The sequence below is a fragment of the Thalassophryne amazonica genome, chromosome 16 (genome assembly GCF_902500255.1).
Source record: "Thalassophryne amazonica chromosome 16, fThaAma1.1, whole genome shotgun sequence".
NCBI classification, from domain to species: domain Eukaryota; kingdom Metazoa; phylum Chordata; class Actinopteri; order Batrachoidiformes; family Batrachoididae; genus Thalassophryne; species Thalassophryne amazonica.
In genome coordinates, this window is record NC_047118.1 from 25,572,206 (window position 1) to 25,598,240 (window position 26,035).

A 26,035-nucleotide genomic window follows, 5' to 3' on the forward strand; every position below is an offset into this window, starting at 1 on the left:
GTTTCCCATTGTGTAGGGAGAGTTCGGTGTGCCCTCGGTCCAGGCCCACCTGCTGAGGTGCCGTCGGGTGTGGCGCACCGCCCGTTCTGCCTTGTTGAAAGCCCGGATGAGGGCCAAAGCCCATGCAGATCGCCAGCGTTCCCCGGCCCCTGCATACCAGCCCGGGCAGGAGGTATGGCTTTCCACAAAGGACGTCCCGCTACAAGTGGACTCCCCGAAACTGAAAGACAGATACATTGGACCATTTAAGATCCTCAAGGTCATCAGTCCTGCCCCAGTGAAGCTGGGAGCTGTAGCTTCACTGCGGATCCACCCAGTTTTCCATGTCTCCAGGTTGAAACCCTATCACACCTCACCCCTCTGTGCTCCCGGACCGGCGCCGCATCCTGCCCGGATCATTGACGGGGAGCCAGCTTGGACTGTGCGTCGGCTGCTGGACGTCTGCCGGAAGGGCCGGGGGTTCCAGTACTTGGTGGACTGGGAGGGTTATGGACCCGAAGAACACTCCTGGGTGAAGAGGAGCTTCATCCTGGATCCGGCCCTCCTGGCCGATTTATACCATCGCCATCCCGATAAGCCGGGTCGGGCGCCGGGAGGGGGGGGTCCTGTTGTGTGGGCCGCTGAAGAGGAGGTACTGCTGGCCCACTACCAAAGGGTGCCCTGCCTGAAGTGCGGGCTTCAGGCACGAGAGGGCGCTGCCACCTCACAGGAACAGCCGGGGTGACAGCTGTCACTCATCAACTATGACAGCTGTCACCAATCACCAGGTCTTTAACCACGCACACAAAAGCCAGACGACATCTCCACCTCGTCGCCGAGATATCGTCTACCTCTATGGTAAATTCTCAGCCGTTTTGACTGTGCCGTTACACACATAATTCCTTTCTGAGTGTTTGCAGGAGTTGCTATAGCTGCTGTCTGCTGGGTGCAGCGTTTTGTGGTTCCGTGAAAGTGACGTTCTTCACCCTCACGTCAAAACGCTAAGTAGCTCTTTGGCTGTGCTTACCTGTGTTCTGTGTTAAAGGTGAAGGTGTTGTTTCCCACCATGAATATTAGATTGCTGACTGTTTACTGAGTGTATTGTCACACACTCATCACATCTGTTCTTCTGCCAGCAGTACCAGATCTGACAGTCGGAGACGGTGACCACCTGGGGACTCGGGACTTGGCGGCTCCAGTATCCTTCGGGTTCGGTGGCAGTGGAAATCGTGTGGGATCCGGTTCTTCTCGGGACAGACGTCTTCTATCCTCGAGCTACCCACACATCACCTTGTACAGTTTGATTTTGATCCAAATTCTGCATTTGTCTGTATTCTCGTTGTGCGTTTTTCACAACAGTAAAGTGTTGTATTTTTGGCTCATCCTTTTTTTTTTACTACAGATTAGACAGAAAGTCATATTTGTTTTTTCAAACAGCAAAACAAAATATGTCAGTCAGAATGCACAATAAAAATTAAAATGCTAAATGACCAAAAGTCAGTTTGACAATCATGAAAATCATGAAGAAATAAAGAGGATTTCACACACATTTCAGTCACAACTAACACATGAAAACTTCATATGAATTATTTGTAATTATTTGTAATTTGTAATGACAGTGATATATTGGCCTTGAAATATTTCTGCACTGTTCTTCATCTTTCTGTGTATCAGGGAGAAAACTGTCCACACGAGACACCAGTGAAGACAATCAGCTTCTTCTATTCCACTAAATATTAACTTATTGTATACATGTCAGATTTAAATGTTTTAAGTCTATTGTGTGTGTGTGTGTGTGTGTGTGTGTGTGTGTGTGTGTGTGTGTGTGTGTGTGTGCGTGTGCGAGAGAGAGAGAAATAGAGAGAGAGAGAGAGAGATACAACCATCATTCTATAAAAAACAGATGTGGCTTCTTGTGTTTCTTTCAGTGTGTGTTTAATGTGTTTCAGGTTATTGTCAAACTGTCCTTCTTATCATCATATTTCTAATCTTCTGCTGCCCCCGAGTCATTTTCTGCACTATATTTGTATGTAGATATGACATACATTTGCAGCTTTTCGTTGAGTGGGAAAATGGTTTTGGACAAATTTTTTCATCGATGGAAGCAGTTTTATTATTATTATTATTATTATTATTGCAGTTTGATGACTGCTTATTTGTCTGTTTATTTGTTTTTCTAAACATAAAATAAGGTCATGCAGCAATAAAGTCCAGGGTTCAAAGATCATCATTTCTCCTTGTCTCACTGAAGTTGCCAAATTAAAGACTTCAGAGGTAAAACTCCACACAGTTATCATCAACAAAATATATTTGATAAAAGCAGGGGTGGTCCTGGAGGCGGGCCGACCAGGCAGCCGCCTGGGGCGGCATCGTGGGGGGTGGGGGTGGGGGGGGGGGGTGCTCGGTCAAAAAAAAAAAAACGGGGTGGGGGGGGTTGTCCTGACTTTTGTTCGTTATCACTGATAACGACGCGGCTTTCCCCTCACTCATTCCCGCAGCTTCACAGTGCTTTAAACAGTGCGGACGCTGAGCGTCCACAGACTTCAATAGTGACTCAAAGCATGCAGCAAAACGAGACGAGTCATTGGATAAATGCTGGGCTTTGTCCCGCCCATCGGACGCTCCGCGTGTCTGGGGGTCTATGGGGCAGTGGGCTGGCCTCGGCTGGCCCGGACGCTCAGCTTCTGCATGATGATTGGATGATCTGTCTGAGGCTGAATCCCTTTTTGATTGACAGCGAAATGAGCGAATCAGCGATCTTTTGGTGTAAACATCCGTGGGAGCATTTTTAAATTTTCATTCTGTTCTGAGTTGAACCGGAGACTTTCCTAATCCTCTTAGCGGCATTTTCTTTGTTAAAACTACTAGCGACAAATCGAGCTTCTATTTCTGGTGTGTTTTTTGTAGCTGCTTGTGTTTGGAGACTGATTTCTATCACTCTTTCTGACTTCTATTGCAGTTTCTGTCCCGACTGAACAACGGGTGCTGCTGAGCTCCTCCACCGTCACGAAGCACTCAAGGTGACACACTTCACACTAGCCTCGCTGCCAGTCCCAGCTAGCGAGCTAGCTAGGTAGCAAGCTGGACATAATGGCAAACAATTTGAATGTTGTGGACCGGATTTTGGCGAAGCCATTTGATAGTCTTCCGTACGAAGAAGCCATGGCTGCTGTCATGGCTTCAGCTCTCAATGGTTTGCAGTCAAAAGTTAAAGCAACAGCCCCCAGTGCAATGTTTGTGCATTGCTATGCACACAGACTGAATCTGGTTCTGTCTCAGGGGGCTAAATGCTTATCTGAGTGCAGAATATTTTTGCATCACTCTTGGGTTTGCCACATTTTTCTCAAAATCCATAAAGAGGATGTCTTTTCTTGAGTCTGCAGGCTGCTCAAGGTTGCCCAGAAATGCTCCTACTCGATGGAATTTCACATCACGGATAGTGAGCACTGTGGCAAACAATTATGATGCCTCCTGCAAACTTTTGAGGTGATCATTGCAGATAAGTCCATGGATGATGACACATTAGACTGTGCCAATTTCTTTGTGTTTGTTATTGCAGTAGTCATTAAAACCGGAAATTTGTTCTTGAAAATAGCTGTTGTGAGTTAATTTGTGGGATTGTGGGTGTTCTGGATGAAGTTAGTGTTTTCATGGGTGGTGGGGCGGAGGTGGTGGCCACGTTAGTGTGCGCGGGGGGGGGGGGGCACGCAGGGGGTTTCGCCCGGGGAGTAAATCACTCTATGACCGCCACTGGATAAAAGTGTGTGTGGGGGAGGGTGTCAAAAAAGCAGATAAAAGGACAAAATATTTCAAAAACTGGCCAAACAAAAGGTTTTAGAAAGGGTTGTGTTTATACAGTTACAATCATTTTTAGAAGACAGTCACATTTTTGAAAAATTCCAATCTGGAATTAGATAAATGACATGACTCTGTCATTGGATACAGGGAATCCTGCTGTGCTGGTTCTGTTGGACCTCACAGAAGCCTTTGATACTGTAGATCACACAGTATTTGTTTCCTGGTTAGAACATCTTATATGGCCAAAAGGAGTTTTTCTATTATGATTGGTGACCTCTCTTCATCAACTTCTCCCCTGTGTTGTGGAGTGCCGCAGGGTTTGATTCTTGGGCCTATTCTATATCCTTTGTACGTTTTGCCATTGGGCTCAATTCCAGCCCAGCACAACCTGTCCTTTCATTGCTATGGTATGAAAGCAGCAAAAGTGATACCTTTATTCAAATCTGGTGACAAGCATCTTTTTTACTAACTATAGGCCTGCGTCTTTACTGTCACAATCAGGGGTGGAGTTAGCCTATTTTTAGGGATGCTCAAGCACCCCTAAATATATTTTAAGCACCCCTAAAAATATATACATATATATGCTTCTATACTACTATTTTTTAAACAACCTATTTCAAGCATTATGGAAAAATATGTATTACAAGAACACAGTAATTTGATCATCTCCCCTTCTTGGGCAAATGGTTCAATCCATGAAGCGCGCCTACATTCATCTCTCTGCTCTGACGTGTTTGTGTCACGTGGTGCTGCTGCGGGTAGCGCTTATTTAGCAGAGGCGCTGTCCTGTGAGCGCTGGTGGTAACCTCGCCCAGCCGTGCTGTCAAGTGATTTTTGCGAGGTATTTATTCACAGTTTATGTCTCTGAATGTGAAGAGCAAGTGCAACTTTCTGAAAAGTGCTTATTTTACTCCCCTAACTACCTATATTGCTCTACAAATTAATGCGCGCTGTGCGTGGTCAAATGTAAGATTGATTCAGTGTTGTCTTTTTTTTTTAATTCTCTTGTCAGCTACTAAATGGTGCTCGCACTTCAATCTGTGTAGCTTCATTAACAAATCACTCTCCTACATCAAATACCATGTACACAGATCTGACCTTAAATACTTAGTTAAGGTCCTTAACTAAGCATTTAAGAATTAAGACAGTAAACTTTACCACAAAGTTTAATGCACAGCATGATAATAAGTGAATAATTTAAATTCCGGCTAAAAAGGCATAAATCATATAACTCATTTTGTGTTTTTATTTGTTGGCAGTAAGTGGCAAACCAAACCTGCAGTGCAGTGATGGATATCAGAGCTTTTTTTTTCAAAAGCAAAAAAAGCTTCAGGTGAGGTTTGTGCACTCTATAGACCTTATGTGATAGTCGATATGGACATTGAGAATAGTAAAGGATGGAAAGTGAAGCTAAGGGTAAACTGAATATGTGTATCAGACTGTGGAGGTGTCTTACTTGTGTTACTGGTGTTTTGGTATGAATTCTGACTTTTAAGTCACACATTTTTATTTTTCTTACTTTTAAGGACTTTATTAGATCTTGTCTGTCCTTTCTATGCTTTGCTGTTAATTCAATAAATAATTCATATATTTCTTATCCTGAACCCATTTATGTGCAGTGTACCATCTGTGTTCTCTATCCAGCCTTATAGTGGAGTGCTGCTGTCGCTGTGCTAAACCAGGTCCTCCTGCACACGGCACTAAACCTCACTGATCAGAACAACTGCAACTACTGTATTTTTATGACTTACGACGTGGATGTGCGTGCTGTCAGAAAAACCGAGACATCAAATCAGTTTGTAGAATAAATAAATGAATAGCCAAAACTAAAACAATTCTAAGTAATGCCTAAAACTGTTTAAAGTAATTGAAAAGTGATACCAGGGTGAGTGTTCTGTACTAAGTACTATGACATAATAATCTGTTAAGATGAAATAAAAAAAATCTTCAGTAACTATAGGCTCATAAGACTAATATAAAAACAATCAATCAATCAATTTTTTTATATAGCGCCAAATCACAACAAACAGTTGCCCCAAGGCGCTTTATATTGTAAGGCAAGGCCATACAATAATTATGTAAAACCCCAACGGTCAAAACGACCCCCTGTGGGCAAGCAATGGCTACAGTGGGAAGGAAAAACTCCCTTTTAACAGGAAGAAACCTCCAGCAGAACCAGGCTCAGGGAGGGGCAGTCTTCTGCTGGGACTGGTTGGGGCTGAGGGAGAGAACCAGGAAAAAGACATGCTGTGGAGGGGAGCAGAGATCGATCACTAATGATTAAATGCAGAGTGGTGCATACAGAGCAAAAAGAGAAAGAAACAGTGCATCATGGGAACCCCCCAGCAGTCTACGTCTATAGCAGCATAACTAAGGGATGGTTCAGGGTCACCTGATCAGGCCCTAACTATAAGCTTTAGCAAAAAGGAAAGTTTTAAGCCTAATCTTAAAAGTAGAGAGGGTGTCTGTCTCCCTGATCTGAATTGGGAGCTGGTTCCACAGGAGAGGAGCCTGAAAGCTGAAGGCTCTGCCTCCCATTCTACTCTTACAAACCCCTAGGAACTACAAGTAAGCCTGCAGTCTGAGAGCGAAGCGCTCTATTGGGGTGATATGGCTACTACGAGGTCCCTAAGATAAGATGGGACTGATTATTCAAAACCTTATAAGTAAGAAGAAGAATTTTAAATTCTATTCTAGAATTAACAGGAAGCCAATGAAGAGAGGCCAATATGGGTGAGATATGCTCTCTCCTTCCAGTCCCCGTCAGTACTCTAGCTGCAGCATCTTGAATTAACTGAAGGCTTTTTAGGGAACTTTTAGGACAACCTGATAATAATGAATTACAATAGTCCAGCCTAGAGGAAATAAATGCATGAATTAGGTTTTTTCAGCATCACTCTGAGACAAGACCTTTCTAATTTTAGAGATATTGCGTAAATGCAAAAAAGCAGTCCTACATATTTGTTTAATATGCGCTTTGAATGACATATCCTGATCAAAATGACTCCAGATTTCTCACAGTATTACTAGAGGTCAGGGTAATGCCATCCAGAGTAAGGATCTGGTTAGACACCATGTTTCTAAGATTTGTGGGGCCAAGTACAATAACTTCAGTTTTATCTGAGTTTAAAAGCAGGAAATTAGAGGTCATCCATGTCTTTATGTCTGTAAGACAATCCTGCAGTTTAGCTAATTGGTGTGTGTCCTCTGGCTTCATGGATAGATAAAGCTGGGTATCATCTGCGTAACAATGAAAATTTAAGCAATACCATCTAATAATACTGCCTAAGTGAATAATACTGCCTAATACTGCATATATAAAGTGAATAAAATTGGTCCTAGCACAGAACCTTGTGGAACTCCATAATTAACTTTAGTCTGTGAAGAAGATTCCCCATTTACATGAACAAATTGTAATCTATTAGACAAATATGATTCAAACCACCGCAGCGCAGTGCCTTTAATACCTATGGCATGCTCTAATCTCTGTAATAAAATTTTATGGTCAACAGTATCAAAAGCAGCACTGAGGTCTAACAGAACAAGCACAGAGATGAGTCCACTGTCCGAGGCCATAAGAAGATCATTTGTAACCTTCACTAATGCTGTTTCTGTACTATGATGAATTCTAAAACCTGACTGAAACTCTTCAAATAGACCATTCCTCTGCAGATGATCAGTTAGCTGTTTTACAACTACCCTTTCAAGAATTTTTGAGAGAAAAGGAAGGTTGGAGATTGGCCTATAATTAGCTTGTAATTAGCTAAGATAGCTAATTATAAAACAAGGATAATATACTTTACTCAGCCTCTGAATATTTCAGACCTGCTCCTAAGTTGCAATTACTGTTTGCCCTCACCACATTAGGAGATTAAATTATTTGTTATATAAACTGCACCAGAATGCAGGAATTTTATGTATGGGCCGTTATCCATTGCTAATATGCGTTTTTTTTTTTTTTTATCATTTTGACAATGAATGCAGCTTTTAAATGCAATGTTTTCACTCTGAAATCATGGGAAATTGAATTTCTGGACATCTAGATTTTAAAAATGTGCTAAGCACCCCTAAAACCGGAAGTCTAAAATCGCCTCTGGTCACAATTTTCAAAGATATTGGAAAAACTTTACAGTAACAGATTGGATAAATTTATTGAACAACACAACTTGCTTACTGACAGTCGATATGGGTTTACAACAAACAGGTCCACAGCACTGGCTTTGTTCGATGCAATAGAAGAGAGCAATAAACATGTGGACCAAAGGAAAATAGTAATAGGATTATTTATTGACTTAAGAAAGGCTTTTGACACAATCAATCACAACATATTATTTCAAAGATGGAGCTTTACGGGATAAGAGAAGTGGCTCTGAATTGGATTAAAAGCTATTTACAAAACCGGAATCAGTTTGTTAAACTTGGGGACTGCTGTTCTTTGTATCTGGACATCATTTGTGGGGTTCCTCAGGGTTCTGTGTTGGTACCAAAATTATTTATTTTGTATATCAATGATTTATGTAAAGTTTTGGATGTGTTTAAAGCAGTTCTCTTTGCAGATGACACAAACCTATTTTGTTTAGGAGATAATTTGCAATAATTATTAGTTGATTTGGGATCTGAAATGATAAAGTTGAAGAGTTGGTTTGATATGAACAAATTGTCATTAAATTGGTCTAAAACTAAAATAATGTTATTTGGAAAATCAAAAAAAGATGAACAAATACAGTTAAACATACAGGGGGTAAACATAGTATGTGTCAAAGAGAACAAGTTGTTAGGTGTGATCATCGATGATAGAATTAACTTGGAAAGCTCATGTTCAACATATTCAAAAGAAAGTATCAAAAGGTATTGCAGGACAAAGCACATTCTTGATGCTAAATAACTACATACTCTGTATTGCACATTGATTGCACCTTACTTGACTTACTGTGCTGAAGTATGGGTCAACAACTATAAAACTACAGTGCAACCATTATTCATCCTTCATAAAGGGCATTAAGAATAATTCACAATGCAGGGTATCGAGATCATACCAGTCCACTGTTCATTAAATCAAATATTTTAAAACTCTGTGACATGATTTCATTTAAGACTGTTCAATTGATGTATAAAGTAAAAAATAAGCAATTACCATTGAGAATCCAAGAATATTTTATGCAAAGAGAAGGAATATATAATTTAAGGGGTTTGTATCATATTAAAATAGCTGGTGCTAGGACGACCAGGAAATGCTTCTGTGTCTCTATTTGTGGCCCACAAAAAATGGAATAAGCCATCTGAGAAACTCAAACGATGCCCAAATATCAACCAGTTTAAATATTTATTCAAAGAAATGTATTCTCCGGATATGTATCTGATGGACAATGTTGAGTTTGTGTTCTATGATGAATCTGCTTCATTTGAATTCTTACTATTGAATATGTAACTAGAACGAAATAAGAGCTGTTGTGAAAATACTGCCTTCCCTCAGCTGTAGTTATGAGATGCAACTGTTCAGACTTTGTCGTAAATGAATGCGTATGAACTGGCACATAGCTTGGGTTGATTTGACTGTACAGGTGGGTGTAGGCATTGATAAGCGTTGCTTCTGCCTACACCTTTTGGACACCATGTACATTGTTTTCTTGTTCTCTTTCCTGTAACTTTTTTGTTTGTTTTTTGTGTTGTTTTGTTTTTGTATTGATTTTGTGGTCTGTAAATGAGTGATTTTTTTTTATTTCATTTTATTTTTTTGTAAGCATTGGTGCCTAATAAATTCAAATTCAATTCAAAATTCAATTCTATGCAGATGATCTGCAAATCTATCTACCTATGAGGACTAATGGGAGTGATGCTTTGTCATAATTATTCAATTGTATTCATGATGTAAAGCAGTGGTAGTCCCAAATTATCCTCTACCTGAATGATGGTAAAAGAGAGACCATTGTGTTTGGAGCTTCTGGCATGCCAAGTGCGGTCCCATCAAACTTTGGCACGCTCACTAATTATGTAAAGCCAGCTGTTAAGAATTTGGGCGTGATATTTGACACTTGTTTGAGGTTTGATCAGCAAATAAACTCTGTGGTCAAAGCAAGATTTTCCAAACTTTGTCTCCTAGTAAAGCACTTTCACAGTAGACGTGATTTTGAGATGGCCATTCATGCTTTCATCAGCTCCAGGATTGATTACTATAATGCACTATTGGGATAAACCCGTCTTCTCTTGTATGCCTCCAGTTGGTGCAGAATGCTGCTGCTCGACTTACCGAACATTTCCAGACATGAGTATATTACTTCTGTAATGTACTCACGCCACTGGCTTCCAGTCCATTTTAGAATTGATTTTAATATTTTAATGTTTGTTTTTAAGGCTATTAATGGAGTGCACACTCTTACTTGTCTGAAATTTTAACTCTCCATACTTACAGAAGGACAATATGGGCGTCTGGTCAGCTTTTGTGGTAGCTGATTTACACTCTATTCCTGACCTAGCACTTTTTAAATCTAACCTAAATGCTAATTTATTTAAGCTGGTGCTGTGACTTGTTTCTTTTTATGTGCTGTTTTAACTTTATTCTATGGGTGTTTTATTTTTGTGAATCTTTAATTTTCCTAAAAAGCACTTTGGACACATCTGACTGCTGTAAAGCACTTTATAAATAAATGTTGATTTTTTTTAACTGAACATTCTATTGTGGCCAACTGAAACAGTCTGTGTGGAATCATTCCCTGAAGAAACATACAAAGAATTTTCACACCTTAACTATCAGCAAAATATATTTGATAAAAGTTGGAAAAAGTCACAGAAGTGGATAAAAGGAGAAAACACTGGAAGAAAATATTAATAATTTACCAAAGGTAATTTTCCACCTTCATGAACAAAATAGTGAAGATATGGAATAAGAAACAAATTTTTAATGTTCATGTGTACGTTTTTCTTGGAAATGTTAAAAAAAAAACATATTCTGAAAAAGTTGTTTTACTTTAAGAATAATGTAGTATTTTATTGTACTATAGAAAGGTGAGAATTTGTGGTTTGTTGGTGCTGTAAAGTTTCTCTCTGTGTGTTTTTGTGCAGCTGCTCAACAAACTCCATTCACTGTGTCTCTCTGGCACAATAATAAACAGCAGAATCTTCAGTTTTCAGGCTGTTCATCTGCAGATACAGCTGCTGTCTGCTGTCGTCTCTGGAGATGATGAACCGGTTCTGGACTGACGGAGGATAAAATGTGCTGCCACCACCGCTGTTGATATAAGCGATCCACTCCAGTCCTTTTCCAGGAGCCTGTCTGATCCAGTTCATTTCATAGCTGCTGAATGTGAATCCAGAAGCTCACAGGTCAGTTTGTGAGATTGTCAGGATTTTTAACCACTGCTTCAGACTGATGTCAGAGTCTGGACCATCAACACCTGTCAAGAAAAAAACAGATGATTATCTCATCTTCTAAATGATTCTCACAAAGAAACTGTCATTTATAAAAATGTTGACCTGTCCAGCAGACAGTTAAAAGCAGCAGTCCTGTCCTGTAGTCCATCATGTCAAACTGTGTGTCCACTGTCCTCTGGCTACACTCTCATAAATAGACACATTTGTTTTGCATTGACTCCTCCTCACAGGAAGACTTGTAGTGTTGTTGAATAGTGAGCCTTGAAAACAAATGGGGATTTCAGATTAATATATTTATTTCAGTTAAGGAAAAAAATGTCTTTGCAATCATTGCAGTGACTGAAATGAGAATTGTCTTGTAAAAAAAAGCCAGATAAAACAGATAAAGAGAGCAAATCACAAATCACTCAGACCTATTAAAATGTTTTAATTATTATTTTTTATATAAAAAAATTACATTTCCATGGTACGTGCTTATCACAAAATGATTTGGAGCACTGAGAAATTATGTAGTTCATTAATGCTCATTAATTTAATTATGTTGTGCAGACATTGTAGGGCTGTGAATCTTTGGGAATCCCACAATTCGATTCAGAATCGATTCTTGGGGTCACGATTCGATTTTTTTTCCGATTCTTTCAAATCCAAACGATTTGATTCAAAAACAATTATTTTCCGATTCAAAAACGATTCTCGATTCAAAACAATTCTCGATTCAAAACGATTCTCGGATCTCAGTGTTGGGTATTTTCTCCTCCAAACATTCTTAAAACCTTTGATAAGACAAACAGAGTCAAGAAACACCAGTGAGACAGAAAGTCAAATTTTACGCGCGGAGTGCGGCCAGGCTGTACACCAAACTACACTAAAGTCTGGCCTGCGCTTCGCTCTTTTTATTAGTGAATCCCTCATCACATCAAAACTTGTCCTAAGGGGGGGGGGGGACAACGCGAGACAAGTTCTTCCCGTAACATAAACACCTACGTCAATAAGCGCAGCTGTAAGGAAAAACAGTTTTCTTTCTTTACTCTTATCGTCGGAGGTCAGCACATCTCGTTCGTCTGTTGCAGTTATCAGCTGTTCTGCATCTGCCTGGAACACTAAGCATCACATCACAATCAGTCAAAATTTCAACCTTCAGTTCTTTTACTCCCAGTCGTTAGCGGCTACGGAAAACAAGTTGTGTAATAATAATAATAAGTACATCCAGCTCCAACAAGGTTGAATAACACGTACATTCTCGGGTTTAAGTGCAAACAGCACAACACCGTTCTCATCAGAAAGAAGACAAAAGGTACAAATGTTTAACAGTGATAACATATTAATATATATAAAATCCTTAACATTTCCCACCTGTTTATCACCTGTTAAACATACAGTAGGCATCACCCAGCTTAGTTAGTTAGTTTATTAACTTAATCTATTCTGTCCCGTTTTTATTAATTGAACCACCACCAACAGATGGAAGATTTGAATCCAGCTGCTATTTGATCAACCAGTTTATACTCGTCAGGCACTCCTCTGGGGACTCCTATTGCGTCAATATATGTTGGATTTCCTACTCCTTTCCAATCTCTTTTTACTCTATGTCTGGCTATGCCTTTCTGCCAATCCTCAGGAATAAGAGAGGCTGCATATGTCGTAACGTCTTCAGGGGTCATGGGTAACAATAATGATATTAATGCACAATAACCTGACACATTTCGTGGCAGTCTGTCAAAGATTCTGTTATCACCACACCACCACATACATCACTCCTACCGACTGGTATAAATGAACCGTTTTTCTGTATTATTCGACTACACCACTTGTCTTATTACTTTTTTCAGCTAAAGCTTCATAGGCTAAGAGTGTGTTAACTCATCACGTCAACAGTTCAAGCTGACTGGAGTTGTGAGCTTTTCAATATCATCATAATTCTCAGTACAGTCATTACAGTTTTCTCCACTAAGGTCTGACTGTTTCAATGCTTGATATTTGGCATAGTTTGTTGGAAGGCCAGATTACACTGTACAAATGTATTTGACACCATTTTGCCAACCATTGTTTTGATATAAGGGATCACACAACACATGCAAAGTCCAATCAGAATTAGGACTATAATAACTGGTGTCACCATTTTCAATAGTAACTGCCAACATGGTCCTGAAGTCAACCAGGACCAGGGATTCCACCGGTTCACGGCTAGGGTGTCTTTATGCATTGCATCACAAAGTTTATTCAGCTCTTCCAATGCGTCCTGCATATCCACTGAATGAATGGAGTCTGGGATGAAAGTACAGCATGTTGTGTTCAGCAGAACACAAACTCCTCCCTGTGAACCAGTAAGCAAGTCTAAAACCATGCGATTTTGCATCACCATGGTACGTAAAGCATCTATTTCAGTGTTTTGAGCTGCTACTATTTTTTTTTTTAGTTACATTCATGAACAGACCCAATCGATAACACATCTGGGTATATCAATCTCCTCCGTCTGGTGCTGCCATTCTTCTCTGTGGAGGTCCTACCACATATGTATGGTCAGTCACCTGGGTAGGTGCACACACACCACCCCAATTTGGTGGGAGACTCATGTACAGTCTGGAACCATAAAGCCAATAGATGTCATCATACACCGGAATACCATTTACAGGTGGTAGCAAAAACTACTAACATAAGCACATGATTCATCCGTTCCCCATGGACAGGAGCCTGTATAATTACATCCCCGTCCAATGTGATGAAGATAAGTACCATCCACATATTATGTTTTGGTTAGGCTTAAATTATTGATAAAACATACGTTTGGGTACACAGACGTTTCTTAATTTTACCTACATTTTTATTCCCTGTCCGTAAAAGCAAATTGGAATGGCCGTTGTGATGACAATTTAACGTGATGATATTTTTGAGTTTCCCTTCAGTCTAGTCAATGGAGCAGCACTTGGGCACGCTTGTACGTCCTCTGTTTGAAATCCCTATCATATAAGTGGTTGCACTGAGGCAAGGTGTGTTACATCTTATCAGATTTGCTGAGAACTGCTGCCCCCGAAATACGTTTGATTATGCATCCGTATGATAAGACATTCTGTCACCCTAGCAGGGTACGGTTTAGCCGTCAGAGCTGGGTGTGTTGAGGATATAGGTATTTGCGAACAAACATAACAATTAGTAACGTAATTCATAGCCAATAATGAACATATCTGTACCACATATTAGTATGGTATATATGAGGGTGTCCATCTGTCTCATTCACATTATGAATAAACCTCTTCTGACATTGCTTGCGTTGTTCTCTGGCTTGGTCCACAGTGAGCTGCAATTCTTGGGTCAACCACCAGGCCAGGAATCCGAGGAGCACGAAACACACTAAGATCACAACGCAACCGGCTGCCCTACCCAACAGTCCGGCAGCGGCGGCGCTGAGCACGCCGCTCCGGGGTCTGCTGTAGTTCAGTCATGATTGCTAGGATACAGTGTTGTTAACCACCTCACCTAATAGTGCAAGGATCTCCCTGCTTCACTGGCATTGAGACAATCTATTGCTAATTAAATAGGACTCCCTTTGTAGCCAGACTTCCCCTTCCACTGTGGAGGCCGCCAACACACGCTGTATCTTACAGTGATGTATCCACGTTGATCTCTCCGCTATCTTTACTGCAGTTGGTGTTGTTAACAGCACTTGGTATAGACCTTCCCAACGAGGACTGGACTCTGATGAACACCCAGTCTCCTGGCTAGACTACTGGAAGGCCGTCCTGTGGAAGATCAAAATTATTCGGCAGTAAATGTGTTTAAGTTATCTCTTCTGTGTTAATGTCTTTTTCATAAAATTTGCTAATGTTTGTTCCTCATCTGCTGTTTTAGTATCCATGTCAAAATTGGTAGACGATATGGTCGTCCATAAAGTATCTCAAATGGTGTTAACCCTGATGGTGTTGGTGTTATTCTCATATACAATTTTACTAGGTCCAACATTCAATCCAGGTTCGTTTTGTCTCTTCTATACATTTCCTTAATCTTATTTTTATTGTGCCCTTTGTCCTTTCCACTAATCCGGCACTGTGTGGATGATAAGCACAATGATTTTTGAGATTGACCTGTAGCGCTTCTCCTACGTATTGCACTATTGTATTAACAAAATGCGCTCCATTATCTGAATAGACTGTTTCTGGTATTCCAAATCATGGAATGATGTCTTTGCACAATGCCTTAGCCACTGTAAGTGCACCTGCATGTTTTGTAGGGAACAATTCTACCCATTTTGAGAAGGCATCAATTATGACTAAACAAAATTCCTTCCCTTCATGTTTACTCAGCTGTATATAATCCATATGAATCACTTGAAAGGGATATTGTGGTGTTGGAAATTTGCCTCTTTGGGGTCTCAAATTGCCTTGTGAGTTGTGTTTTGCACATGTCATGCATGCTCTACAATGCTGTTTTGCATATGCATCGAACCCATAAAGACAAAAAATAGATTGCAATTGCGATATCATACCCCCTGATGAGACATGCGTCACGCCATGGCTCATAATAGCTGCCCATTTAAACATATTTTTTGGCAATATGGGTTTCTTTTGTGGTCATACCCGGAGGGGTGTCATATAGGAGAAAAATAGAAAGAGCTGTTGCCGCCTTTGCGGTTTTGTCAGCAACGTCATTTCCTTTTGAAACACTGTCAGAGCCTTTGGTGTGAGCCGCACATTTGCATATAGCAATTTGGTTAGGCAATTTCACAGCTTTCATTAGTGCAGTTAGGAGAGTGGCATGAGTCACTGGCTTTCCAGATGATGTCACCATTCCACGCTCTTCCCACAGTTTTGCAAACACATGCACTGTGCTAAAAGCGTACTGGCTGTCTGTATAAATTGTTACAGCCGTACCTTTAAACAGATAGCAAGCTGCAGTTAAAGCAACTAATTCAGCTGCTTGTGCTGAAAATGAGGATGGCAATGAAGCAGAATCCAATACTTCTGAATTTGTGACAACAGCATATCCAGATTGTGTTTGTCCATAAGCGTTTTAGTGGAAGAACCATCCACATACGCAATTGTACTGTTTGGAATGGGTGTGTCCTGGAGGTCTGGGCGTGCTTTCGTCTACATCAAGACAATTGTGCGGCTCACCATCCTCAGGTAAGGGTATCAATGTGGATGGATTCAATGTTGTACAGCGCTCTACCGTAAGATGTGGTTGTGATAATAGCAAGGACATACACGAAAGATGTCTTGCTGGGGACAAAAGGCTCATGTTTGTCTGCAACAGAAGTGCAGAGACTGTATGTGGAACTTTCAGTGTCAACTGATGGAATAGAACAACATTACTGCTACTTTGAACAGCCATAGAGGCTGCAACAACAGCCTGTACTCATGGTGGTAAAGCACTTGCTACTGCATCCAATTTAGATGAGTAGTAGGCAACTGGCCTCAATTTTGAGCCATACACTTAAACCAAAACACTAGTCATGAACTTATTCTTACAATCAACTGTTTGAATGAATGGTTTACTATAATCTGGTAGTGCCAAAACTGTGGATGACACTAATGTTTGTTTTACTTTTACAAAAGCTTCCTCAGCATCTTTGTTCCATTCCAACACGGTTGACATTGAAATATCATCCTTGTACATCAAATCAGAAAGTGGACTAGTCAATTCTGCATAGCAGGGAATCCATGCCCTGCAGTAATTAGTCAGTCCAAGAAACGACATCATCTGCTTTTTGGTTTGTGGTTTTGGAGCGTGCAAAATTGCTTCCTTCCTGTCAGACAGGATAGTATGCCCTGTGGCTGATAATTCATGTCCTAAATATTTTACTTTATCCCTACACAACTGAACTTTGTTTTTACTCACTTTGTGGCCATTGTCAAATAAGAAACATAATAATGCTACTGTGTCAGTTATGCAGTTTTCTCGTGTGTCAGAGGCAATCAGAATGTCATCAACATACACTAACAGTTGGCTATCTGCCGGTGGAACAAAATTGGCTAAACATGCTGACATGACTTGAGAATAAATAGTTGGGCTCTCTGCGTAACCCTGCGGTAATCTGGTAAATGTATATCGTTGTCCTTTAAAGGTAAAAGCAAACCAGAATTGACTATCTGGGTGTACTGGTACAGAAAAAAAAAAAAAAATGCATTACTGATATCTATTACAGAAAAACAACTAGAATTTAATCTCAATGAGCTTAACAGTGTGTGCGGATCTGGTACACATGGTGCTCTTTTAATCACAGCAGCATTTACTGCCTGCAGATCTTGAATCATTCTCCACCCCACTGAGGGCGGAGCCTTTTTTTTTTACAGGAAATATGGGTGTGTTACATGGTGAATCTGGACATGGCACTATTACTCCTGCTGTTAATAAATCCTCTATTACTGGCCTGATTCCGTCAATTGCATCAGGTTTCAATGGATACTGTCTTACACATGGTCTGTATTCTGTTTTTGGTCTTATAACTACAGGTTGTGCATTTTTTATCAGTCCTACGTCTGAAGGACCTGTTGTCCACAATCCTGATGGTACAGAAGAGAGAAGATCATCCTCTTCAGGACTCAACTGAAACACTCAGGATTGTGAAGTGGACACATCAATGTGTGTTCCAGCTGTCAGCACCAATGAGACATTAACTGGCACTTTATACAATTTAGTTGATGGACTGAACTCCGTTCGTGGTCCAACTCTGCTCCAATCAGTGGCTGACAAAGCTGTTATGACTGTCAGTCCCAATTCTTGCCATTCTGTCAAATATGGTTTACAAAGTGACACATGTAATGGCATACCTGTGAATCTCAATTTTAAAACATCTTCAGTGGCACCTGTTACTGTTATGACAGCTGTTGAGTTGCCATCATGAATCAAATCGGTCATTGTCAGCTTCACAGGTGAAATATTTTTCAATTTGTTTTCATACACTGGTGTTCCTGGCAATATGCCACTATGGACTCTAAATACACTCTCAAATCTGCATCTAAACTCTATCCATGGTTCTCCTTCTTTCTGAGTTGTCCTGGTCATTTCAGTATAATTTATCTTTGGTCCTAACACACCTTTTGCCCGTGTAATCATAGCTTCCACTCTTGTTTCTAAGACTAGATCATCATGTGTCCGTGGTACGCCTTGTTGGTCTGCAGGATTCCAGTCTCCGCGTACCTGACTCCATTTAGGGCCACATGCTTTCATCCACACCTGTTGGACTTCAGGTCCACTAAGGTGGTAAGAACTTCTAATGTTTTCTATATCCTGCATAAATCCCTCAATATCGACATGTGGCGATGGTATCATGTCGACTGCTGCTTTGATATCATCAGCATTCCATGTTCGATATACAAGCATGGTTGATCGATATCCTGCTGTTCCTGCACGAGGATTTGGTACTTCTATCATAGGATAGGCACCTCCTGGTCACTGTGTTCCACCATGGGAGGGGCTGTAGGCACTTTCGCTTGACTGCGTGTTTGTGGTTTTTCTGGTTTTCTGGTTTTTCACTTTTTACCTTAGGTTTTACTGCTAAATCATACTGTGGTGGCAGTACAATCGTCATCCTCTGGTAGAGGAGATAAGGGTGTTGTTGTCACCGACGATCCAGCCGGCGGTGGTTGCTGAGGCTGTTCTGGTTCTCTGTGCTGAATTATCACATCTTCTTCTGCCTTACCTACAGCTTTCTTTTTCCTTGCTTTCTCTAATCGTCGCTTCTCTGCTCCCTTCTGTCTGTTCTCTGCTTCCTCCTCCCAAAATGCCACTAAATCTGCCCCTACTTTCTGCATCTTTTTCTCATCACCTTTATGTTGCTGTTCTAACTCCTTCTTTAGCTTCTGTATACTGATCAGGTTCAGTCGTCCGTCAAAGTCATGTTTATTTATCCAGGTCTCCAATTTCTTTGTTGTTTTTGGATTTTTTGCTTCCATAAATTTCCAGTCGTCAGTTGATAACTTTCCCTTATTTATAGACGTCTTACCCCCCATTTTTATTATCCCTTGTTATAATTTGGACTTCAGACGGGGGCACACCTAGGGTGTTCTAAATCTGAAGTTTTCACACTTTCTTTGGACGTGACAATTAATTTGCCGTCGTGTGGTTGATTCCTTTCACCTCCCCGTAGGAAGCGGAATCACTTGCCTGCTGCCTCCACACGCACGGTTGTCACTAACGTTGTCCAAAGTATTACACTTTCACACAGTTATTTACACTTACACAAAACACTATTTACACATAGAAACACTTTTAATAATCGTACGCGTATTCTTAGCCCAGGGGAGCTCGCCCTCCCGTGAAATTTAACTAATGTCCTGCATTAGGGGACTCCGCCGTCCCTGCCAAATTTAACTGCTTTTTTACAGTGCACGTATTTCTACCCGGGATTTCCTTTACGTATTAAAACAGAGGAGTCCGTATCCTCCTTCCGGAATTTAACTACGTGCGTCCCTCGCAACCGCAGAGGAGTCCGCCCTCCTTACAGAGTTTAACTGTGTTTCATTAACAGACGATTCTGTATCATCGCTTACGGAGTTTAACTGTTTTATGTGATCACTTTTATCCCCTACCGGTACGCGTATATAAACAGAGGAGTCCGCACCCTCCTTACAGAGTTTAACTGCTTTGCATTAACAGACGATTCTGTATCATCGCTTGCGGAATTTAACTGTTTATGTGATCTGATCACCACTCACTCAGTACTGTTTACAAAGAAATTTTACTCACTGACTCGACTTCCTGTCTGTCTTCTTCGGGAAAATCTCGTCAACCAGACGATGCCAACGGTGGTCGACAATTGCAGACACGATCAATCGATCGGACCTTGGCCAAGGATTTACGTCTGGACTTGACGACCTCCGCTGGACACCTCCGGTATTGTTGAGCTCCCGGACGAGCCCCAGTCAATGTTGGGTATTTTCTCCTCCAAACATTCTTAAAACCTTTGATAAGACAAACAGAGTCAAGAAACACCAGTGAGACAGAAAGTCAAATTTTACGCGCGGAGTGCGGCCAGGCTGTACACCAAAGCTACACTAAAGTCTGGCCTGCGCTTCGCTCTTTTTATTAGTGAATCCCTCATCACATCATAAAACTTGTCCTAAGGGGGGGGGGGACAACGCGAGACAAGTTTCTTCCCGTAACATAAACACATACGTCAATAAGCGCAGCTGTAAGGAAAAACAGTTTCTTTCTTTACTCTTATCGTCGGAGGTCAGCACATCTCGTTCGTCTGTTGCAGTTATCAGCTGTTCTGCATCTGCCTGGAACACTAAGCATCACATCACAATCAGTCAAAATTCAACCTTCAGTTCTTTTACTCCCAGTCGTTAGCGGCTACGAAAACAAGTTGTGTAATAATAATAATAAGTACATCCAGCTCCAACAAGGTTGAATAACACGTACATTCTCGGGTTTAAGTGCAAACAGCACAACACCGTTCTCATCAGAAAGAAGACAAAAGGTACAAATGTTTAACAGTGATAACATATATATATATATATAAAATCCTTAACACTCAGGATCTACTCCAGTCTGCTGGCATGAAAGTAGAGTACATTTATAAAGATTTTATAATTGTAAAGGTTTTATCAACCTATTGCAATAATGTAAACACACAAAGGTAAATCCAAGACAACATGTCTGATTTATTTATGCTTGCACGCATTTTTTAAACTTGTACCAACACAACACAATATCTTTGAGGCTGACACTCAAGCTACTTGAACTTCTCACACTTATCAGAACACTACATTAAAGTAATAAAACTGTAGTAAAATAAATAAAATTGGTAGGCTTAGGCTAGCTGCTAGCTGCCAGGACTTGCCACTACTCAAAACTTAAATTATACAATACTGCTCTTTCTGTAAAAACAACAAATTGCTTCGTACAAGAACTAGGCTTAGGCTAGCTGCCAGAACTTGCCACTACTCAAAACTTAAATTATACAAAAATACTGCTCTTTCTGTAAAAAGTAACAACAAATTGCTTCGTACAAGAACTCAGCTTAGGCTAGCTGCCTATTTCTGAGAACATGCCACTTCCAGAAATAAAATTACACTTTTTTGGGTAGGCTTAGGTTAGCTGCCAGAACTTCCACTTCACAGATGAAATAAAACAAAAAATACTGTAACCCCTCTTTGTGTAAAAACTACAAAACAAAAGGTTTATAGCAGCCTCTATAAAGAAATAGGCATTGCCTTTAGATTTCTGAGAGCATCCAAAATGAAATTAAACAAATACTGTTCTCTTTTTTTCTTAACAGCAAATCACAAAAATGCTTGACACAACTAAATTGGCAGTAATCAAATCTGTAGGTTCTTCTGCAGGAAAATAAGCTGATCTACATGCTCTGAAGAAAGACAGCTCCTCTGAGCTGTCACTACATCTCCAGCAGTGGAGAATACTCTCTCTGCTGCCACACTTGTACCAGGGATACATAGATAGCGTTTAGCTAATCTGGATAGTAGAGGGAAATCACTCTTATTGGACTTCCACCAGTGAAGGGGGTCTTCTGAGATAGAAAGTGCAGGTATAGCCAGATACTTGTTCAGCTCCTCCTCAGCCCTGGTGCTGGCTGATTTGGGTTCAACTCTGACCTCAGTGAATGTCTTGCCCAGCAGATTCACCAAAGCAGCAGATGTTGTTCTCCTTTTAGGGACAGGACCTTCTTCTGGGCTTGCCTCTGGCTCCACAGGACTGCTGTCAGCCTCCCCAGGCTTCTCCTGATCCTGTAGGAGGAAAACATATATTGTTTTAGTTTTGTAACAAGGTCCATAAGATTATTCTGTTATTTGCCTGTTTTATTTGTATTCTAAAAATATTAAAATTAATTAAAAATACTATTAACATTATTAATAATATAATTTAATATATTTATTGTATTCTTATGTTCTATTCTCTTAAGTATTTATATAAAAAAACTTATAACATCTTATCAATGTGTTTTACACTTGCTTTGTGTAAAGCACTTGGTTTGATGAAATATGCTATTTATAATCAATGAAATCACATTTTATATTATAAATATAATATACAGTTGTGTACACACACACACAGGTATGTTTTTTTTTAAGGGTTTTAATAAATTGTAGGTTAATTTAATTTTACCTCAAGCGCTGCCTCTTTTATCACATCTGCATGGATGTCCAGCTGTTGTTCTCTGGCAAGGAAAGGCAGTGCTTTAAACCTGGGGTCGAGTGTAGAGGCCTTGTGGAGAAGCTTTTGGGTCTTAACTCTGCTGTATCTCTTGGCCAGATCCTCATGGATTGCCCGTTTAATTTCCCGGACAAGTGTGGAGTTATCAGTCATCTCCTGTGTCGTGAAGAAGCTGGGCAAGCAATGGAGCGATGACTGACAGTGTAGGTGATGAATCCTCTGACGTGATGTTGGTGGCGTCTCTCATTGGCCTCAGTGCCATAGTTATTTCTTCAGCACGCTTTATTTCTGCATCACTTAGTGTGGAGGTGTCGGCTGTGTTATTTTTTTCGCACCCCAGGATTGGCGAGAGTAGCACATATGGCAGGCTGCTGCTCCAGAAACCTGTCGACCATCTCGTATGAGCTATTCCATTTGGTCGCAACGTCGATTTGCAGCTTGTGATCTTCCAAACCAAGAGCCTTCTGACTCACTTTCAGGGCCTCACACGCCGTGGTGCTCCGATGGAAATAACCAGTGATTCGCCTAATCCTCCCTAGCACCTGTGACACAGTATTGAGCTTCAGAGCTCGCTGAGCTGCGAGGTTGAGTGTGTGTGCAAAACAAGATACATGTGTTAGGTTCTCCTCAAGCTGCATAGCAGCAAGCATGTTAGATGCGTTGTCTGTAACAATCACCAGGTCCGCGAGCGTTAGCTTCCATTCCTTTGCGACTGAGTGAAAAGTTGCATGAATGTTTTGAGCAGTGTGGCTTTCATGCATCACCCTAGTTTGCAGGACTTGAGACTGGAGCTGCCATTCTTCTGTGATGCAGTGCACAGTAAATGTAGCGTATGATTCGGTTGCCCTAGAGGTCCAGTGATCACACGTAAGTGCTACTCTGGTGGCGTTTTTGGCCACGGCTTCCCCGACCTTTAGCTTTGTCTCTCTGTAAAGTTCAAGTACAGCAGTGTCCGTGAAGTATGTGTGTGAAGGTATGATATACCATGGCTCAATAGTCTTAATCATGAATTTGAAGCCGTCTCTCTCCACTGCGCTGTATGGTCGCAGGTCTTTTGCGATGAAACAAGCGATGGATTTTGTTATCTTCTTTGCCCGTTCACAATTGTGTGGCAGTTTTTCAAAGTGGTGAAGCGTGCGCTGATCAGCTGGTCATGTTGGCGCTGTCTTCACTGGATTATCCAATTCTACCAACTCTGGGTGATGTCTTTCCAGGTGAGAACGGGGATTTGAAGTATTCCCGAAATACTTTACTTTACCGTTGCAATCTCTGCAAATCGCATGAGTCATGTTGAGCCCTTTCTTACCCGGGCCGGGTTGACGGTAAAATGCAAAGTGTTTCCAAATGGTTGCTTTCAAAAACAGCGGAGGCGGTTGGATTTCTTTTTCTTCATCCTCCATACTTTAGTGGCACAACAACAAACACCGTAACACGACAACAGCCCTCTGTAGCCTACTAGGCTAGCATGCCTGTACATAGCCCACGCTGCTTCCTTGTTTTGCCAAGCACTACGGTGGCTGAGAAGGCACACCCGCACCCGCAAAAAAAATTTTGATTTTTTGAAAATGAAAATCGATTCTGAATCGTTCATTGTTAGAAACACGATTTGAGCTCGAATTGATTTTTTTCCTGTACCCCTAAGACATTGAGCTCAGATTGGTCTTTAAAATGGGCATTTTAAATAGGAAAGGGTCCAATTAGCTTCAGCCTTGGTGCTTCATACAGTCGTTAGGCTGTAAAAATGTTATGATGACATCACACTGTTGTATGAATTAATGCAATTTATATGGGCTGAACATTTATCACGTCATCACATCTTTCTTAATTGTTTAAAGAATTATTGAAGTTTACAAACTGAATTGACAATTACCTTGAAAAAAAAACAAAATTCTGTCAGGCCAGAAAACATTTGTTACTGAAATAGTCATTCATTCATCTTCTACCGCTTAGTCCAATTAAGGGTCGCCGGAGCCCATCCCAGCAGTCATAGAGCGCGAGGCGGGGTACACCCAGGACAGGACACCAGTCTGTCACAGGGCCACAAATAAACAAACACAGACACACCCACACACACACCTATGGACAATTTTAAAGATTCCGATCCACCTAACCCGCAAGTCTTTGAATGTGGGAGGAAAGCGGAGGACCCGGAGGAAACCCACGCAAACACGGGGAGAACATGCAAACTCCACACAGAAAGGCCACGGGAATTGAACCCACGACCTTCTCACTGTGAGGCAACCATGCTGCCCTGAAATAGTCATTCTTTGTAAATTAATATTCACATGATTACCTCTGATCAGTAAATATTTGTTTTCAGAGGATGTATGTAATTGATCTGCCTTTTTATTTTATTTATTTATTATTCATTAAAAAAAAAAAATATTCATTTCCTACTTTATTTATTTTTCTATTTGCTGCCGTACAAAAGAAAGTTTCCTCTTTGGTGAACTGTGGTATATTATTAGTGGTTAAACAGCGCCTCCTCTGGTAGCTTCTTGTTACAGTCACCGATATCTTTGTGTTCAGGTTCACTGATGGGTTGTGTTACTGTGGGTCTCTGGCACAATAATAAACAGCAGAATCTTCAGTTTTCAGGCTGTTCATCTGCAGATACAGCTGCTGTCTGTTGTTGTCTCTGGAGATGATGAACCGGTTCTGGACTGACTGAGGATAATAAGTGCTGCCACCATCGTTGTTGATATAAGCGATCCACTCCAGTCCTTTTCCAGGAGCCTGTCTGATCCAGGCCATCCAGTAGCTGCTGAATGTGAATCCAGAAGCTTCACAAGTCAGTTTGTGAGATTGTCCCGGATTTTTAACCACTGCTTCAGACTGTGTCAGAGTCTGACCATCAACACCTGTCAACATAAAATAAAGAATAAAAAAACTTCAACGTGCACAAAGTGTATAAATGTGAAGAAATATTCAGATCCAGTGAAAATGTTGACCTGTCCAGCAGATAGTTAAAAGCAGCAGTCCTGTCCTGTAGTCCATGTCAAACTGTGTGTCCACTGTCCTCTGGCATCGTCTCTCCTCTCACATTTGTAGACGTGGAAGTTTTGCATCGACTCCTCCTCATGATCGAAGTAGACTTGATGAACTTTAACACATTTTGTTTGCTACTTGAAACATGACACTAAAACAATTTTCAAGTGAATTTAAAATTTGTGCTGAAGTTGGAGTATTTTAGCACATTTGATTTTGAATGGTTGTATATGCATTAAAGATTATGTTTTTTGCTAGATTTTAAATACCAACAGTCAGTTTATTTAAAAGAAAACAATTACAAAAACCACAAAGTCAGCTGGAAACAAACAAACATCAGCCGTAGTTTTTAAAATCTTCTGAAGAAAAAACAAACACATGAAAATAATTTGTTGGTTTCAGTGAGATAATAATGTAACTGATATGCAGTTGTATGTAAAGGCTTGGGCACGCCTGATGATTTCCATGATTTTTCTTTATAAATCATTGGTTGTTTGGATCAGCAATTTCAGTTAAATATATCACATAGCAGACAAACACAGTGATATTTGAGAAGTGAAATGAAATTTCTAGGATTTACAGAAAGCGTGCAATAATTCTTTAAACACAATTAGGCAGGTGCATAAGTTTGGGCACCTCAACAGGAAAAAAATACATCAATATTTAGTAGATCCCCCTTTTGCAGAAATAGCTTCCAATGAGAGTCTGGATTCTGGCTGAAGGTATTTTGGACCATTCTTCTTTACAAAACATCTCAGGTTTGTTGGTTTCTGAGCATGGACAGCCGGCT

At 40.7% G+C, this 26,035-nt stretch overlaps 1 gene segment (V, D, J or C); it reads right to left on the bottom strand.

Moving 5' to 3' along the window:
• The window catches only part of LOC117528569, a 200,431-nt gene that overhangs the window by 56,791 nt on the left and 117,605 nt on the right, over positions 1-26,035 (bottom strand). Inside the window, 1 exon segment of the C gene segment in view lies at positions 23,516-23,524. Within this exon segment, the coding sequence occupies positions 23,516-23,524 (9 nt within the window).